Below are 14,335 nucleotides of genomic sequence, written 5' to 3' on the forward strand. Positions count from 1 at the left end.
ACATCAAATGCCTGCTTTCAATTTCCAGGAACGACGATGACCACTCAGGAACATTAATTGCCCAAATTAAATCCTTCCGTCAGAAAGGAAGATAGATGCCCCCCATTACTGTAGCTAGCGATGCATCCGAGACACTCCAAAAGATGGCATTTGTTTTGAGAGCCCTGCTGAATCAGACCGAAGGCTTATCTGGTCCATTAGTCTGTTTACTATGGTGGTCAAGCAGATGTTTCTTTGCAAGCAGGACAGGAGCCCAGTTGCCCCGCAGCATCTAGAATACAAAGGCTTCTGTGACTGGAGGTAGTATATAGAGTCGCCACCTTATGGTACATGCATTGGTATGCTCAAGACTGGATCGCTACAACGTGTTGTTTGGGGAGCTACCCTTAAGGTTACTTTGGAAGTTGCAACTAGTCCAAAACGCATCAGCTAAGTTCAGGCTTCCTCAACCTCGGCCCTCTAGATGTATTTCGCCTACAACTCCCATGATCCCTAGCTAGCAGGACCAGTGATCAGGGCTGATGGGAACTGTAGTCTCAAAACATCTGGAGGGCCGAGGTTGAGGGAGCGTAGCTAAGTTGCTCTGTGGGGCAATGTCCCATCAACATGCATATTCTCCAGCATTTCTCTAACAAAAATAGGGATGTCCTAGTCCAGACATCCCCAAACTTCGGCCCTCCAGATGTTTTGGACTACAATTCCCATCTTCCCCGACCACTGGTCTTGTTAGCTAGGGATCATGGGAGTTGTATATATATAATATCCCTATACAGTAACAGGGCTGCCTTCAGATGTCTTCTAAAGGTTGTATAGTAACTTATCTTCTTGGCTTGGGGTGGCATAACTCCATACCCTCCAACAGATCTCCAACTTGTTATCACAAAAGATTCACAACTGGAGCAAATGTGCTTGAGAAACTTTCATGCACTCAGGAATAAGGATTGAGCTTCCAGGCACAGGCAACTAGGGTCACATCGAGACTGACACCGCCATATATATGACTTTCAGTCACTGTGGGTATTCGGGAAGGGGAGCTGTCACTAAAGGTTTGTTTTGACAGATTTCTGCAAGCTCAGTTTTAATTTGTTTCTTCCTTTTCTGCAGCAATGTGGAAACAAGAGGGTCTTTGTATATAGTGGGTTTTTCTGTCTGATGTAGCAATAGCAATGCTCTGTGCTAGGCATTGTATGATTTTAAATGAACCACACCCCCCCTCAAATTCTAATGCTGTAAAATGCTATATGAAATTAAAGAAGCAATACAAATACATTTAAATATGAACATTCAAGTGCCTCTTCCAGCGTCACTTCAGGTCCATCGCTTTCACCTTTGTTCCCATCTTTTTTTCTCCCCCCCCCTCCTTCCTCTCTCTTCCTCTGTCTCTGGCAGCTAATCCTCTCCATTCCTTTCAAGTTGCCTCTTCTTTCTTCCTCTCTTCCCATGTCTTTCACATTGCTAATCCTCTCCGCAACTGCCTCCCCCAGTCACTTCCAGTCCCAGGTTCTAAAAATGGCAGGGCAGCTGGTGGCTCCACCGTTCTTTACAGACACACCACACAGGATCACAAAAGCACAGAGTTGGAAGGGACCCCAAGGGTCATATAATCCAATCCCCTGCAATGCAGGAACCACAGCTCAAGAATCTCTGACAGACGGCCACGCAACCTCTGTTCAAATACCTGCAATGAAGGAGGCTTCACTGCCTTCCCCGGACAACCTGGATGAAGTTAATGGACCACTTATGTTCATGTACCATAGTTTGGGTCCTACTCTATATGAATTTATAGGTTTAAATTAGTTTTGACAGACTCTTTTAATCTCTTTGGGTGGGTGGACTGTGCTTCCTGTTAATGAGAGCTGAGTACAGCTTTCCCCCCTTTTGAATTTTCTTATAATTGCAATAACTTTGAAAGAGTGATCCCAGGATAAGTTGTAACGAGAGGTTTCAGAAGTGTTAATACTGCCTACTGGAGTCTTGTCTTTTCGGAGCCTCTGCATGTTAGCTACCTCTGTTCTGCTTACTGCTGACAGGAGACAAAGCATCCTTTGCCACAGGCAAGGGGATTTTTCTGTGTCTCTGAAAGCCCAAAATACTCTGCACTCCATTATGTCCATTCAGATCATGCTGCGCTGAGTGACTGGCTGGTCATTGCAAAGCAAATTTGTTTGGGTTGGTACTTTGAAGGCTGGCAGGGAATGGGAGAAGCAATGTACGCCTGCCAAACATAGGCAACATACATTTAACTTTAAGTAGTCATGGCTTCCCCCAAAGAATCCTGGGAGCTGTAGTTTGCTAAAGGTGCTGAAAGTTGTTAGGAGTCCCCTATTCCCCTCAAAGAGCTATAATTCCAAGAGGGGTCTAACAATCAATCCCTCTTCACAGAGAGCTCTGGGTTTTATCTGAGATATTTTGTTTTGTCTTGCGTTTACGTAGTTTTTTTTTGGAAACTTGATTGAATGCTATTGTTTGTACGTTTAATGTAAAACATTTAGAGATTTAATATTATATAAGGTGATATAACAATGATATAAATGAACAAATAGCCATGAAGTCTACATGCTCTGTCCTAGGGATGGGCTGAACATATAATTCTGTCCCACTTTAGTCTTGCTGGTACTCAGTCATAGGTCTGTACCCTTCTCCTTGTGTGTGGATTTCTTGGGTGGGGTGGGGGGATGCATAAAAAGCCTGCATTCAAACTACATGCACCAGATCAGGCACCCCCAAACTGCGGCCCTCCAGATGTTTTGGCCTACAACTCCCATGATCCCTAGCTAACAGGACCAGTAGTCAGGGAAGATGAGAATTGTAGTCCAAAACATCTGGAGGGCCGAAGTTTGGGGATGCCTGCACCAGATCATATCAGTTTTCTAAATTATTCTGTAAAACCCACTTGCATTTCCTTTCCTCTTCAATCCTGATGACTAGAAACATACTGCTTTGAACATTAAAGCCTTGAGGTCTCAATATTCCATATTATGTCCTGAAGCGCATTTAATTAGACCCCATTCTGGGTGTTAGTCTCATCCTTATAGACTTCTAGGTTCCCCAGATTCAAGCTTCTGCATAGCCTACAGCTGAATAGATGAATACAGACATTTGGAGGAGGGTAAAACTAATAATCCACCATTAGAGAAGTTGTTGAGATTCTCAACTGGCGTTCGGAAGCAGGAAAGCGTTGCATGAGAGCTAACAGATTTAACCCAGAAATGTTGGAGGCCAAGAGGGAGAACAGACTTTGGGATAGAAATTTAACCTATTTTGGATGCCACAGTAGCTCCATTGAAGAATGAAGTTCATAGCTTGAGGATTCAACCTTACATCAGGGTGCCCAGGTGGCAGTGGTAACCAGGAAAACCTTTCCCAGGAGAAGCCTATATGCCAACTGCATCTGTTCCTGAGCTGGCCAGAGCTTCTAAACGGCCTCGGCCCAGTATACCTGAAGTAGCGTCCAGCACCAAGGGCCTTCTGGCAGTTCCCTCTTGCGAGAAGTGAAGCTACAGGGAACCAGACAGAGGGCCTTCTCAGTAGTGGCACCCGTCCTGTGGAATGCCCTCCCATCAGATGTCAAGGAAATAAAAAACTATCTGTCTTTTAGACGACATCTGAAGGTAGCCCTGTTTGGGGAAATTTATTATTATTATTATTATTATTATTATTATTATTATTATTATTAATGTTGGGCGCTGCCCAGAGTGGCTGGGAAAACCAAGCCAGATGGGCAGAGTATAAACAAATAATAATAATAATAATAATAATAATAATAATAATAATAATAATAATAATAATTACATGCCTTGGTCACTTCTAGGCTGGATCATCCCAATGCATTCTGCTTTTGAGCAATGTGCAGAAAAGCTGTCTGGGACAGATTGAGGCTTCAATGGTGCCAGGGGGAACTTGGGGGGGGGGTAGGAGCAGAGGCAGAAGTGGGTAGAGCAATGTATGTGTCTCTTATCTTAGCATTTCATGTATTGCAGGGATTCCACCCAAAGCATAAATTTCACAGATCTCTCCATCCAAGCAAGCCAGAGGAATTATTACCGCAGTTCAAGAGCGCACTCCATCCAGGCATTCAAGGACGGCAAGGAGCATGGCTGGTAAGGGGTGTGATTTGTGGGAAAGGGGAGTGGTCTAGGAGGGTCTGTGTTTGGGAAGAGCCCGAGGTTACCTACCCCTGCATTACAGCATATGAAGCAACCTTATGCAGAGTCACACCATGGGGTCCATCTATCTCTATATGGACTGGCAGCAGCTCTCTAGGGATCTCCCAGCCATATCTGGAGAGGTCAAAGAGTTGACTTCCTTTGGTGATGACCCTAGTGATAGCAACCCCACTGCCCAAAGGGAGGGTACCAAGCAGCAGCCAGGAGTTGGTTGGGTCAGGGAAACCAGCAACACAAAGCCCAGAGGTTCTGGGCTTAGGCCCGGCATCCCCAAACTGCAGCCCTCCAGATGTTCTGGCCTACAACTCCCATGATCCCTAGCTAACAGGGGTAGTGATCAGGGAAGATGGGAATTGTAGTCTAAAACATCTGGAGGGCCGAAGATTGGGGATGCCTGGCTTAGGCACTGATAACACCAAGGGTGACCCCTGCTAGCCAGTAACCTGTTGAGCATCCTCCAAGCCAGATCCTCACCTCCCCAAGGAATTAGTCCACTTTATGCCAAGGGCCTAACACTCCCTCAGTTTCTGCTTGAATAGTGTAGTACAAACAATGGGAAATGTGTGGGTGGGCCGGGGGGTGACCATGAGAGTAGGAGCCAGGCTACGGGACTGCCTCTTTAAGGCTCAGCACTCTTCAGGAAGGGGCGGAGCTTGCCAAGGGTGGCCAGACACAAAAGGGAGAAAAGGCCTCTGTTGAGTAAGATACCATCAGAGCTATCCATGGTCCTGAAACGAAGGCTGCTGCAGCCATCATCATCCACACTATAAGGCAGGCACCCCCAAACTGCGGCCCTCCAGATGTTTTGGCCTACAACTCCCATGATCCCTAGCTAACAGGACCAGTGGTCAGGGAAGATGGGAATTGTAGTCCAAAACATCTAGAGGGCCGAAGTTTGGGGATGCCTGCTATAAGGTGTCTTCTGGCATTTGTCCTTATCACAGCTAGGGCAGAGCAGCATCTATGAGTTTTATCCCCCTTTGCTCCTGCAGCTTAAATTCATTTTGCTTTGCAAAAAGTGCTTCATCATCTGCCTCAGACCTACTAATAACCCTTAATGAGTCAGTAAGCAGCAACAGAGCCTAAATATTCCCTCTCCTCAAACCTCCCACCCTCACTAACATTTCTGAAGCCTTTGTCGGCAGACCTACCACCCCACATCCCCCTCTCCTCTGAAACAAGTCCCTCGCTCTTGTTAGCCTTTTCCTTGATTTGACGCACAACCCAACCCAAACCAGACTGACATCCCCACCCAACCACCCCAATAGAGACCAGCATGTCTGTTTAACGTTGTCTCATGTTACGGCAATGAGATAACATCCGTGTAGTTCGGGATGAGGCCTCCATACATTGTTGGATGACAACTCTCATAGTCACTGATCATTGTCCATACTAGATGGTGCTCGTGGGAGTGAGAACCTGGGATGGGTTTGCAATACAGGAAGTTGCCTTGCACCGATTCAAACCCTTGGTCCATTTTTAGCTCAGGATTGGCTACACCAGCTGCCCCAGGCTTTCCAATGTTTTAGGCAAAGGGCTACAGAACCCTGCCTGGAGAAACCAGGGATTGGACCTGGGACCTTCGGCATGCAAAGCAGATGCTGAAGTCCAGCAATATCTGGAGTGTTATAGGTGCCCTGGTATAGTCATGGCACCTTTTTGCTCTTTGCCATGAGCAAAAGAAGCATTTCCTATCAAATCCCTGACAGGTGTCTACAACGTTCTACAACATGCAAAAAAATAAAAACAAAATAAAATAAAAACAAACTTTTTTTTCACATTCTTCACCAGGATTTTGAAACCACCCCCTTCCACCCACCTCTCCAAGCGGCCACCTAACACGATGTGTCCTGCAAGGGATGCAAAGATGCCATTACTCAGTGACGTCACCAGTGCTCTGAAAACATTGCCACACCCCATAACGACCATTTCAGATGCTCTGGCCCTCCTCTTACCTGCCTCCAGAAGTTGGCACTGATGCCCAAAGACTTGTGAAAATGTGACTGGGCAAACCACAGGGCCGGAGGTCATAGCTGAGGTCTCCATAACTTTGACAGAGTCTCCTGGATTAGTCATATGCAGGAAGAGACTTCAACCTTGGAAGTCTCTCTCCTTCTTTATCACACCCCGTTAAGTGAAGAACGCAAGGAGATGGGAGCAGGCCGCTCACTGAGGATCCGGCTCTGAGGCTGCTCCAAGGGAACTAGGCTCCTTTTCGAAAGACACTTTCTGCAATTTGTAAAGTGCTCTCTTCTCTGGCGCAGCCCGTTCCAGGAAGTCTTCTTTCGAAGCCTGTCAAATCAAGTGCTTCCTTGCAGAGGATTCCAAACGTTTCCCGAAATGCACCATCGCGCGCGCACACACCCCTTCATACATGTGCTCGGGAAGACGTTAGCAAACATTTAGGCACCAAGCCTTCTAAGCTTGCAAATCTCAACTCTTTCCCCTGTTGTTTAAAGTCTCTGGTTTTTGGCTCTTCCCGGCTCTCGCAAGGAACCAAGATCATCTATCACTCTGTCAGGCTCCCAAATGCTCCGGGAATTGCCGATGAGGCAAAAATATTTTGGTAAGGTGGCCGGCGATTTGAGGCAGGCCCCGATCCAAAGCTGCTGGACACACACCTCTCTGACCGCCACTGCTACCACCGCTGCTTGCCTCTTTGCTTCCACTATCTCATCATCTTCTTCTTCCTCAGCTGCAGTTGTGCCACTTGACAGCACACAAGCGTCCACCGACAGCACAGTCCAGTCTGCCGCCTGGCATCGGTTTGTGGTTCGTGCCTCCACTCAAAATCTCCTCTCCCTCCCTCCCAATCTGAAACAGAGAAGCAGGAGGAGCTTCCGAGTGTTGCCTTTGCATCTGCTGCAGTCTTTTCTCCTCCTCCTCCATCCCTCCCCTTACATCCCACTCCAACTCGGCAATGAAAAAAGAGAAAACTCTTCTGGAAAAGATGGAAATAGCAGGCTCAAAAGAAAGGGACCCATATCATGTGTTCAGCAAGGATGAAATGGTGATGAAGAGGAATGAAGAGGACCAGATCATGTGTCTCCCCTAGAATATAACCCTTAAGGAAATGATAGAGCCCTGCTTTTTAAAGATTTGGGGGGTTATAGAATTGTAGAATTGGAAAGGATCCCTAAGGGTCATCTAGTTCAACCCACTGCAATGCAGGAATCTTCAGTCTCTACAAGCCAGACAAAATTATGCACATAATGGATGCTACTGCATATTCTAGACCCTGGCCATCTCTCTCCTTCTGTTGTCCCCCCGTGCTTATTTTTAAAGTGTAAGCTCCATGCAGTCAGAGACCATTGTACATGAGAAGCGGCACTTCATACAATGCAGAATTAATGTGTAGAATGCGGTGTCAGAAGTGAGTTTTCTACCCCTGAGCTATGGCCTTTTCCTACAATACAATAACATTCCAGAGAGGCACTGTGCATCAGTATTGATAGATGGGACCAATCATGGAATCATAAAATGGTAGAGTTGGAAAGGATCCCGAGGGTCATCTAGTCCAACCCCCTGAAATGCGTGAATCTCAACTAGATCATAGATGACAGATGGCCACCCAACCTTTGCTTAAATACCTCCATGCTCTGACTCAGCATGAGGCAAGTTCCCCATGCTCCTGTACACACCTCTGCCAATGATAAAACTTACTTCCCAAGTTTTCTTACAGTGAAACATCTTATACATTAAAATTCCATGCCATATAGGTTTTCTTTTCTCCCACATCACATTGATCAGGAAGGCCTGATCCCCCTCTTCAGTCTTTCTTGCTTTATACAGAAAAGTGAGGCGCGGGGACACACACAGGGTTGGCTTGCATCAGTATTTCCCCCAAACAGACATTAGGCTCACACGCCTGGAACTTAGGAGCCTAGGTATTTGAAGTTTCAAAAAACATTTGCGGGTGGCGCACTCTCTCGCCCTACGCACTTTGTGTCCACACACATGGATCAGCTTCGACCATGAGCATGTGTGCATGTGCTTTTCAGCCAGAGGGGAGCATTCCCTTAAGGGGCATTTTCTGGGGGCTACATGCAGGCAGCAAGTAATAGTGGGCAAAGCAATAGGCGCAACTCTTACCATTCCAACCCCCACACAAACCTTCTCTCTCCCTCCAGGCAAACAAGAAGCATTTTCCTAGTTTAAGGACACATTCCAGCAAGGAAAAAGTACCCAACCAGGATGCAGAGTGTAGAAGAAGAGGGTTTTGCCTTGAAAAGGGCCTGGTCTTAGGACAGTTCTGCTGGCCAAGGGTCTGCACTGAGTTTTCAGGTCTGAGATTTTCCATTTAGACAATGGCACCTGCAGATTATTATTCCCACCCCCTCTCCTGCCACCCCATCCCGGCAGGGTCATTGGGAGCCAGTGTGGTGTAGTGGTTAAGAGCGGTGGACTCATAATCTGGTGAACCGGGTTCGCGCCCCCGCTCCTCCACATGCAGCTGCCGGGTGACCTTGGGCTAGTCACACTTCTTTGAAGTCTCTCAGCCTCACTCACCTCACAGTGTGTTTGTTGTGGAGGAGGAAGGGAAAGGAGAACGTTAGCTGATTTGAGACTCCTTAGGGTAGTGATAAAGTGGGATATCAAATCCAAACTCCTCCTTCCCCTCTTCTTCTTCATTTCCATTACAAAACTACATGCCTCTCGTCAGTCTAACTTGGGGGGGGGGAGAATAGCTGTGCCTTCCCCCATTTCAAGTCTAAAAATTCACCATGCACATACATGTTTTTCCATCAATTTAGTTTTGTTTGCTACAAAAAAAAAAGTGAGTGTGATACATTTCCCACAAGGTGGTGCTGTTCCTTGGCTCCTCTCAGTTGAGAGGCAGTCACAGCCATCCCAGCTGCTCTGCTGCATCAGAGGGAAGTAGCAAGGATCCATCTAGTTTGCCAAGAAAACCACTTGCTTTCTTAAATCTACATTGCAAATTATAAACATAAGCCTGCTGCATGTCTGAAAACAGCCACCTTATAAATCGAACATGGTGGAAAGTGAGACTGTAAAACTTTGGAGGGTTTGTATCCATTTGTCTTCCAAGCTGAAGCCAGGTGCCCCCTTAATTATTGGACCACATGCAGAGATATGACTTTTCTTTTGGGCAGAAAGTGAGGTTTTTTTATGGCTTAAGGAACTATTGTTGCAAAAGCCAGTAAGAGAAAATGCTTTCTGCTATGGCAAAGCTAGGTCATTTGGAGCGTAGCCAACTTGGCCTTCCCCTGGCGTACTCCCCTTTCTGACATCAGCCACGAGAGGGGAACGTGCTCACGTTGCTCATAGTCCTCCTTCCTCTCCAGCCTATTGGAAAACTCTGGGGCTGGCCACCCTTGGAAGTGGCAGGCTGGCTACAGGCTCGGCAGGAACTCCACCCCACTAGTTCCTGCTTGCGAAGGAAGCGGTATTGGACGAAGGCCTGGAGCCCCATGATAGAAAATCTGCTTTGGAAGCAGATCTGATGGTAAATCCCTGGCATCTTCCAATAGGTATGGGAAGGAACCCTCCTCGAAGCCCTGGAGAGCTGCTGCCAGCCAATACTGAGAAAGATGAACCAATGATGACTTGGCAGAAGGGAGCTGCCTGCATTTTCGTTTCATAACAGAGCTATGCCTTCCCATCATCTTCCTGTTCTCCCTCTAAGCTAGTCTTTCCTGTGGCTCATGGGAGCATTAGGTGGCTGCCCAGCCTTGCATACCTCCTCCTGCAGAATGCTAGAGGATTCAGGTATCGTCAAGGGATCCCTGGCATGTAATCAAATGCTTGCAAAAGGGATTCTAACAAAATGCACACATAGGTCAATATGGTGCCCTCCGTAAGTGAGGGGCAGATGGGGCTCGCCAACCAGAGAAGGTAGCCTATCAAAGAGGACAACTCTGATCCGAAACATCTGCTGTCTTGCAGGGTGTCTTCGGGAGAAGGCTAAGGAACAAACCACAAAGCCGGAGTAGGGTCCCTAAGGCAGTTGAATGGCGCCTTGTACAGGTACGTCTCCTTCCGGCAACTCCTCCAGCTAAGCTGGTGCCAAATGTATTGCTCTGCTTTCCTTTGGACCACATTAGGGTGGCCAAGAGGGGAGTCTTGTCATCTGGGCAGCCCAGGATCTCCACATGTACTGCCCAGGCTTGCTGTTAGGAAAACATTCTTTAAGAATCAGATACAATTTCCTGGAAGCTTTAAAGAGGGTTCCAAAAATTTTAGTGTGGTGTGTAGGGGTGACACTCGAGGCTTGACTGGTGTCAGCTGGAGGAAGTTGCAGGCTCCAATTTCCACATGAGGAAAGCACACACACACGCTGTCAGAACGCACACTGACAACAAGGAAGTAAGACAATGTGTGTTGCTGATGCTGCGAGTTTTGCTGTGTCAGAATGGTTAATTACTGGACTGAGATTATACCGTGCTGGAGAGATAAAGCAGGAATGTAAATAGCTTGCCTATAATAGTAACAGAAATGCTTGTGGAACTAGTCAAGCAATAAAGATGATCTTGACTGTGAATTTGAGTATGACTCCTGCTTTTGTCCTCTGCCTCCAGGGAAAACTCTGCTACAAACAGCAAGAAGTGGTTTTACCGAGGTGCCACCATACAAGCAGAAAAGTGCAGTGGAAGTATGTGGGTGGTAACCTCCAATACTTGCATCCTGGGGAGGTCACTTTGGTGCTGCTAACACAGCAGTTTGACTCCCCCCCCCCAAAAGTAGTACTCCATTCTCTTTTGAGACAGACGGATGCCAACAGTTCCCAAATGACCATGGCTGGGACCCTTGGCTTGGAAGAGGGCTTTTTTCTGTGGCTGCTCCTTCCCTATGGAGCCCTCCCCACATTGACACATTAAGACATTTTTGTTGTGTGTCTCCTGCTGTATGCTGGAAGTACACCCTTTATCCGGGCTTTCAATGCTGAAGATATTTTGCTTTGCGGGACCCACCTCTTTCGGCAACCTTCATTATTCATAATGGTCTTGCTTGTTTTTTTTAGAATTGTCACCATATTATTATTATTATTATTATTATTATTATTATTATTGCACGGTTATTTCCATTTCTTTTATTTGTAAAAAAAATACTTATATGCTGTTACTCATTAAAAAAACAAAAAACAGAGCCGTTTACAACAATAAAGCCATAAAATAAAAACCACGTGAAGAAGTTAAAATCAGCTAACCGTTTTGGAAAGATGTGTATTCTCAATAATAATAATAATAATAATTTATTATTTATACCCCGCCCATCTGGCCGGGTTCCCCCAGCCACTCTGGGCGGCTTCCAAAAAAACAGAAATTCTAAAATACAGAAATCCATCAAACATTAAAAGCTTCCCTAAACAGGGCTGCCTTGAGATGCCTTCTAAAGGTCTGGTAATTGTTCTCTTTGACCTCTAGTGGGAGGGCATTCCACAGGGTGGGTGCCACTACCGAGAAGGCCCTCTGCCTGGTTCCCTGTAACTTGGCTTCTCGTAATGAGGGAACCGCCAGAAGGCCCTCGGAGCTGGACCTCAGTGTCCGGGCAGAACGATGGGGGTGGAGACGCTCCTTCAGGTATACCGGACCGAGGCCGTTTAGGGCTTTAAAGGTCAACACCAACACTTTGAATTGTGCTCGGAAACGTACTGGGAGCCAATGTAGGTCTTTTAGGACCGGTGTTATGTGATCTCGGCGGCCGCTCCCAGTCACCAGTCTAGCTGCCGCATTCTGGATTAGTTGTAGTTTCCGGGTCACCTTCAAAGGTAGCCCCACGTAGAGCGCATTGCAGTAGTCCAAGCGAGAGATAACTAGAGCATGCACCACTCTGGAGAGACAGTCAGTGGGCAGGTAGGGACTCAGCCTGCGTACCAGATGGAGCTGATAAACAGCTGCCCTGGACACGGAGTTGACCTGTGCCTCCATGGACAGCTGTGAGTCTAAAATGACTCCCAGGCTGCGCACCTGGTCTTTCAGGGGCACAGTTACCCCATTCAGGACCAGGGAGTCCTCCACACCCGCCCGCCTCCTGTCCCCCACAAACAGTACTTCTGTCTTGTCAGGATTCAATCTCAATCTGTTAGCCGCCATCCATCCTCCAACCGCCTCCAAGCACTCACACAGGACCTTCACCGCCTGCATATAATTGCCTGCATATAAGCCTGCATATAAGCTTAATGGAACAGATGAGTTTTCAGCAGACGTCTGAAAGTTGAAATAGAAAGTGTTCAATGAATCTCTGCTGCCAGAGCAGAGTATTCCACAATACGGGGCCAATGATACTAAAAGCTTGGTTTCTTGTTGTCAAATGAGCCTCACCAACTCGGGGAACAGGCAGAAGCACTTCTGCAGATGATCTCACTGATCAACTTGGGATAGAAGGGTTGAGGCAGTCAATAAGGTACGCTGGAACTAAATTGTTCAGGAGTTTGCAAATTCATACAAACTATATCATTGTAACCCATGCTGGGACCTTATGGTGAAGGGTTAGTAAGAAAGCATACTCCAACAACATATGGAATAGCTACAGCAACAGATCTCAATTTCATTTGGCAAGTTCTTTATCTCTCTCAACACACACACTTTGCCTATCTTCTGTATTTTAAATATCTCCAAAGATGCCATGTTTAAAAGCAATGACAACCTCCCTTTTCTTGTATGGCAAATTGGAAATTTTAATGTTTTCATTAGAATAGTCTTTATATCTCTCTTCAAAAAAAAAGGGGGGGGGAAACACTACAGAGCAGCAAACTTTAATACAGGAACAGTCTCCAGATTAACAACACCCTTTCCTCCCTCTGCAACAAAATTAATGTAAAATATAAATCACATATAATACAGCTGAAGTGTCCAAAAAGAATTTAAATAATTTTAAATATTTTATTTTTTTCCAAACTTGCTACAAATTCTTTATACAATAGTTTGATGCAGAAGTCCCCATTAAATGGGGAAAAATGTAACAAAAAAAGGGAATGATAGTGAAAGAGAAAGCGTTAAAGTGGCACAACTTCACCAAACAATATTAAAACTACAAATTTTAAGAGGTAGATTACTTTTGAAGTCAAGAACAAATGAGATTTTTTTTTAAAAAAACAAACAAACGGGGTGCACAAACAAAGCTAACTGCTCCCCCCCCCCCCGGGTTGTGGAAAAACCAAAAACAAAACAAAACTATATTTCCAGGAAATTAATAATAATAATCTTGATTTACAACTAGGAAAAATTTGTAGCTCTTGTTATTAGATACAGATAAGTCAGCCAATTGTGTATTTAGTTGTGCTATACAGTTTTGTATGGCGAACAAGTCATTCACGATAAAACTGGGTGACTTCCATGTTGGACGAGATTTCAGGTATGGATGCCAGTAGGGCTTGACAGGCAAACCTTCCTCCCGCTCCTTCTAGAGATACCTCGCCTTTCCTCTTCCCATGTATCAAGAAGTCTGGTGAAAGCAACATCAATGTCCAAACCCGTGCCCACCCATTCAGAAACAAAAGAAGTGTCTTGGGAAGTGAGTGCAGGTGCCGAGAAGGAGGGGAAAGGCGTCTCCCTTCTCCCCATTAAGTTTTTTTCATACTGGCTGATATAAAACAAAGGCTTTGAGATACTCGACGTGCAAGCAAAAAGGATTTTGAGTGCAGTTAACGTTTTGTCATCCCTGAATATATGGGGAGCTTCTGGTGAGGACCTGGCTTTGCATAAGTTTGGCGGCACCATCTCTTATTATCAACCTCTATTTTTCCATGCTTTCCCATCGGATAAAAAGCGAAGTAGAAGCATGAGCTATGGACTCTGTGGCAGGACTGACTCCAGTTCAGTTCGATCCATGTCCGTTTTGAAATGAAACCAAAGCGGGGGGGACAAGGAAGAACCACGCACCCTACTGCTTTCCTCGCAGCTGATAATTCCTTGAGCCTGGTTGGTGCATACCGATTCTCAACCCCTGTGTGAACACGCTGGCAAGCCAATCGTCTGCCCTTTGGGGGGTCAAAGTTGTCTCAAATTGGACCTTTCAAGCTTGGAGAATTGGGGCCTCCACAGTCACCCCTCTCTTAAGATGAGCATGCAACCGCTCAAGCTCTTCGATAAGGAAATTTCATTTACAATTCAGAGATTCTTTGTGGTTGTCTTTTTCGTTGTGTCACAGGAGGTTCCTATGTGGCAAGAAACAGTGGGGGGAAAGGAAGATTAACAAAATGGAACAGG

The 14,335-nt window shown here is 46.1% G+C and overlaps 1 protein-coding gene across 5 annotated transcripts in view; it reads right to left on the reverse strand.

Moving 5' to 3' along the window:
* Positions 1-11,796: 11,796 nt before the first annotated feature.
* The window catches only part of PRDM2 (PR/SET domain 2), a 74,875-nt gene continuing 72,336 nt past the window's right edge, over positions 11,797-14,335 (reverse strand). For 4 of the 5 annotated variants that reach the window (XM_060276149.1, XM_035117914.2, XM_035117916.2 and 1 more), the window contains one exon: positions 11,798-14,283. In XM_060276149.1, coding sequence (XP_060132132.1) covers positions 14,271-14,283 — 13 coding nt within the window. In that variant the 3' untranslated portion in view covers positions 11,798-14,270. Of the gene's footprint in view, positions 14,284-14,335 lie in introns of all 5 variants that reach the window. The other variant, XM_035117917.2, reaches the window with a different exon arrangement.

Source organism: Zootoca vivipara, chromosome 6, assembly GCF_963506605.1.
Source record: "Zootoca vivipara chromosome 6, rZooViv1.1, whole genome shotgun sequence".
Lineage (NCBI taxonomy): Eukaryota > Metazoa > Chordata > Lepidosauria > Squamata > Lacertidae > Zootoca > Zootoca vivipara.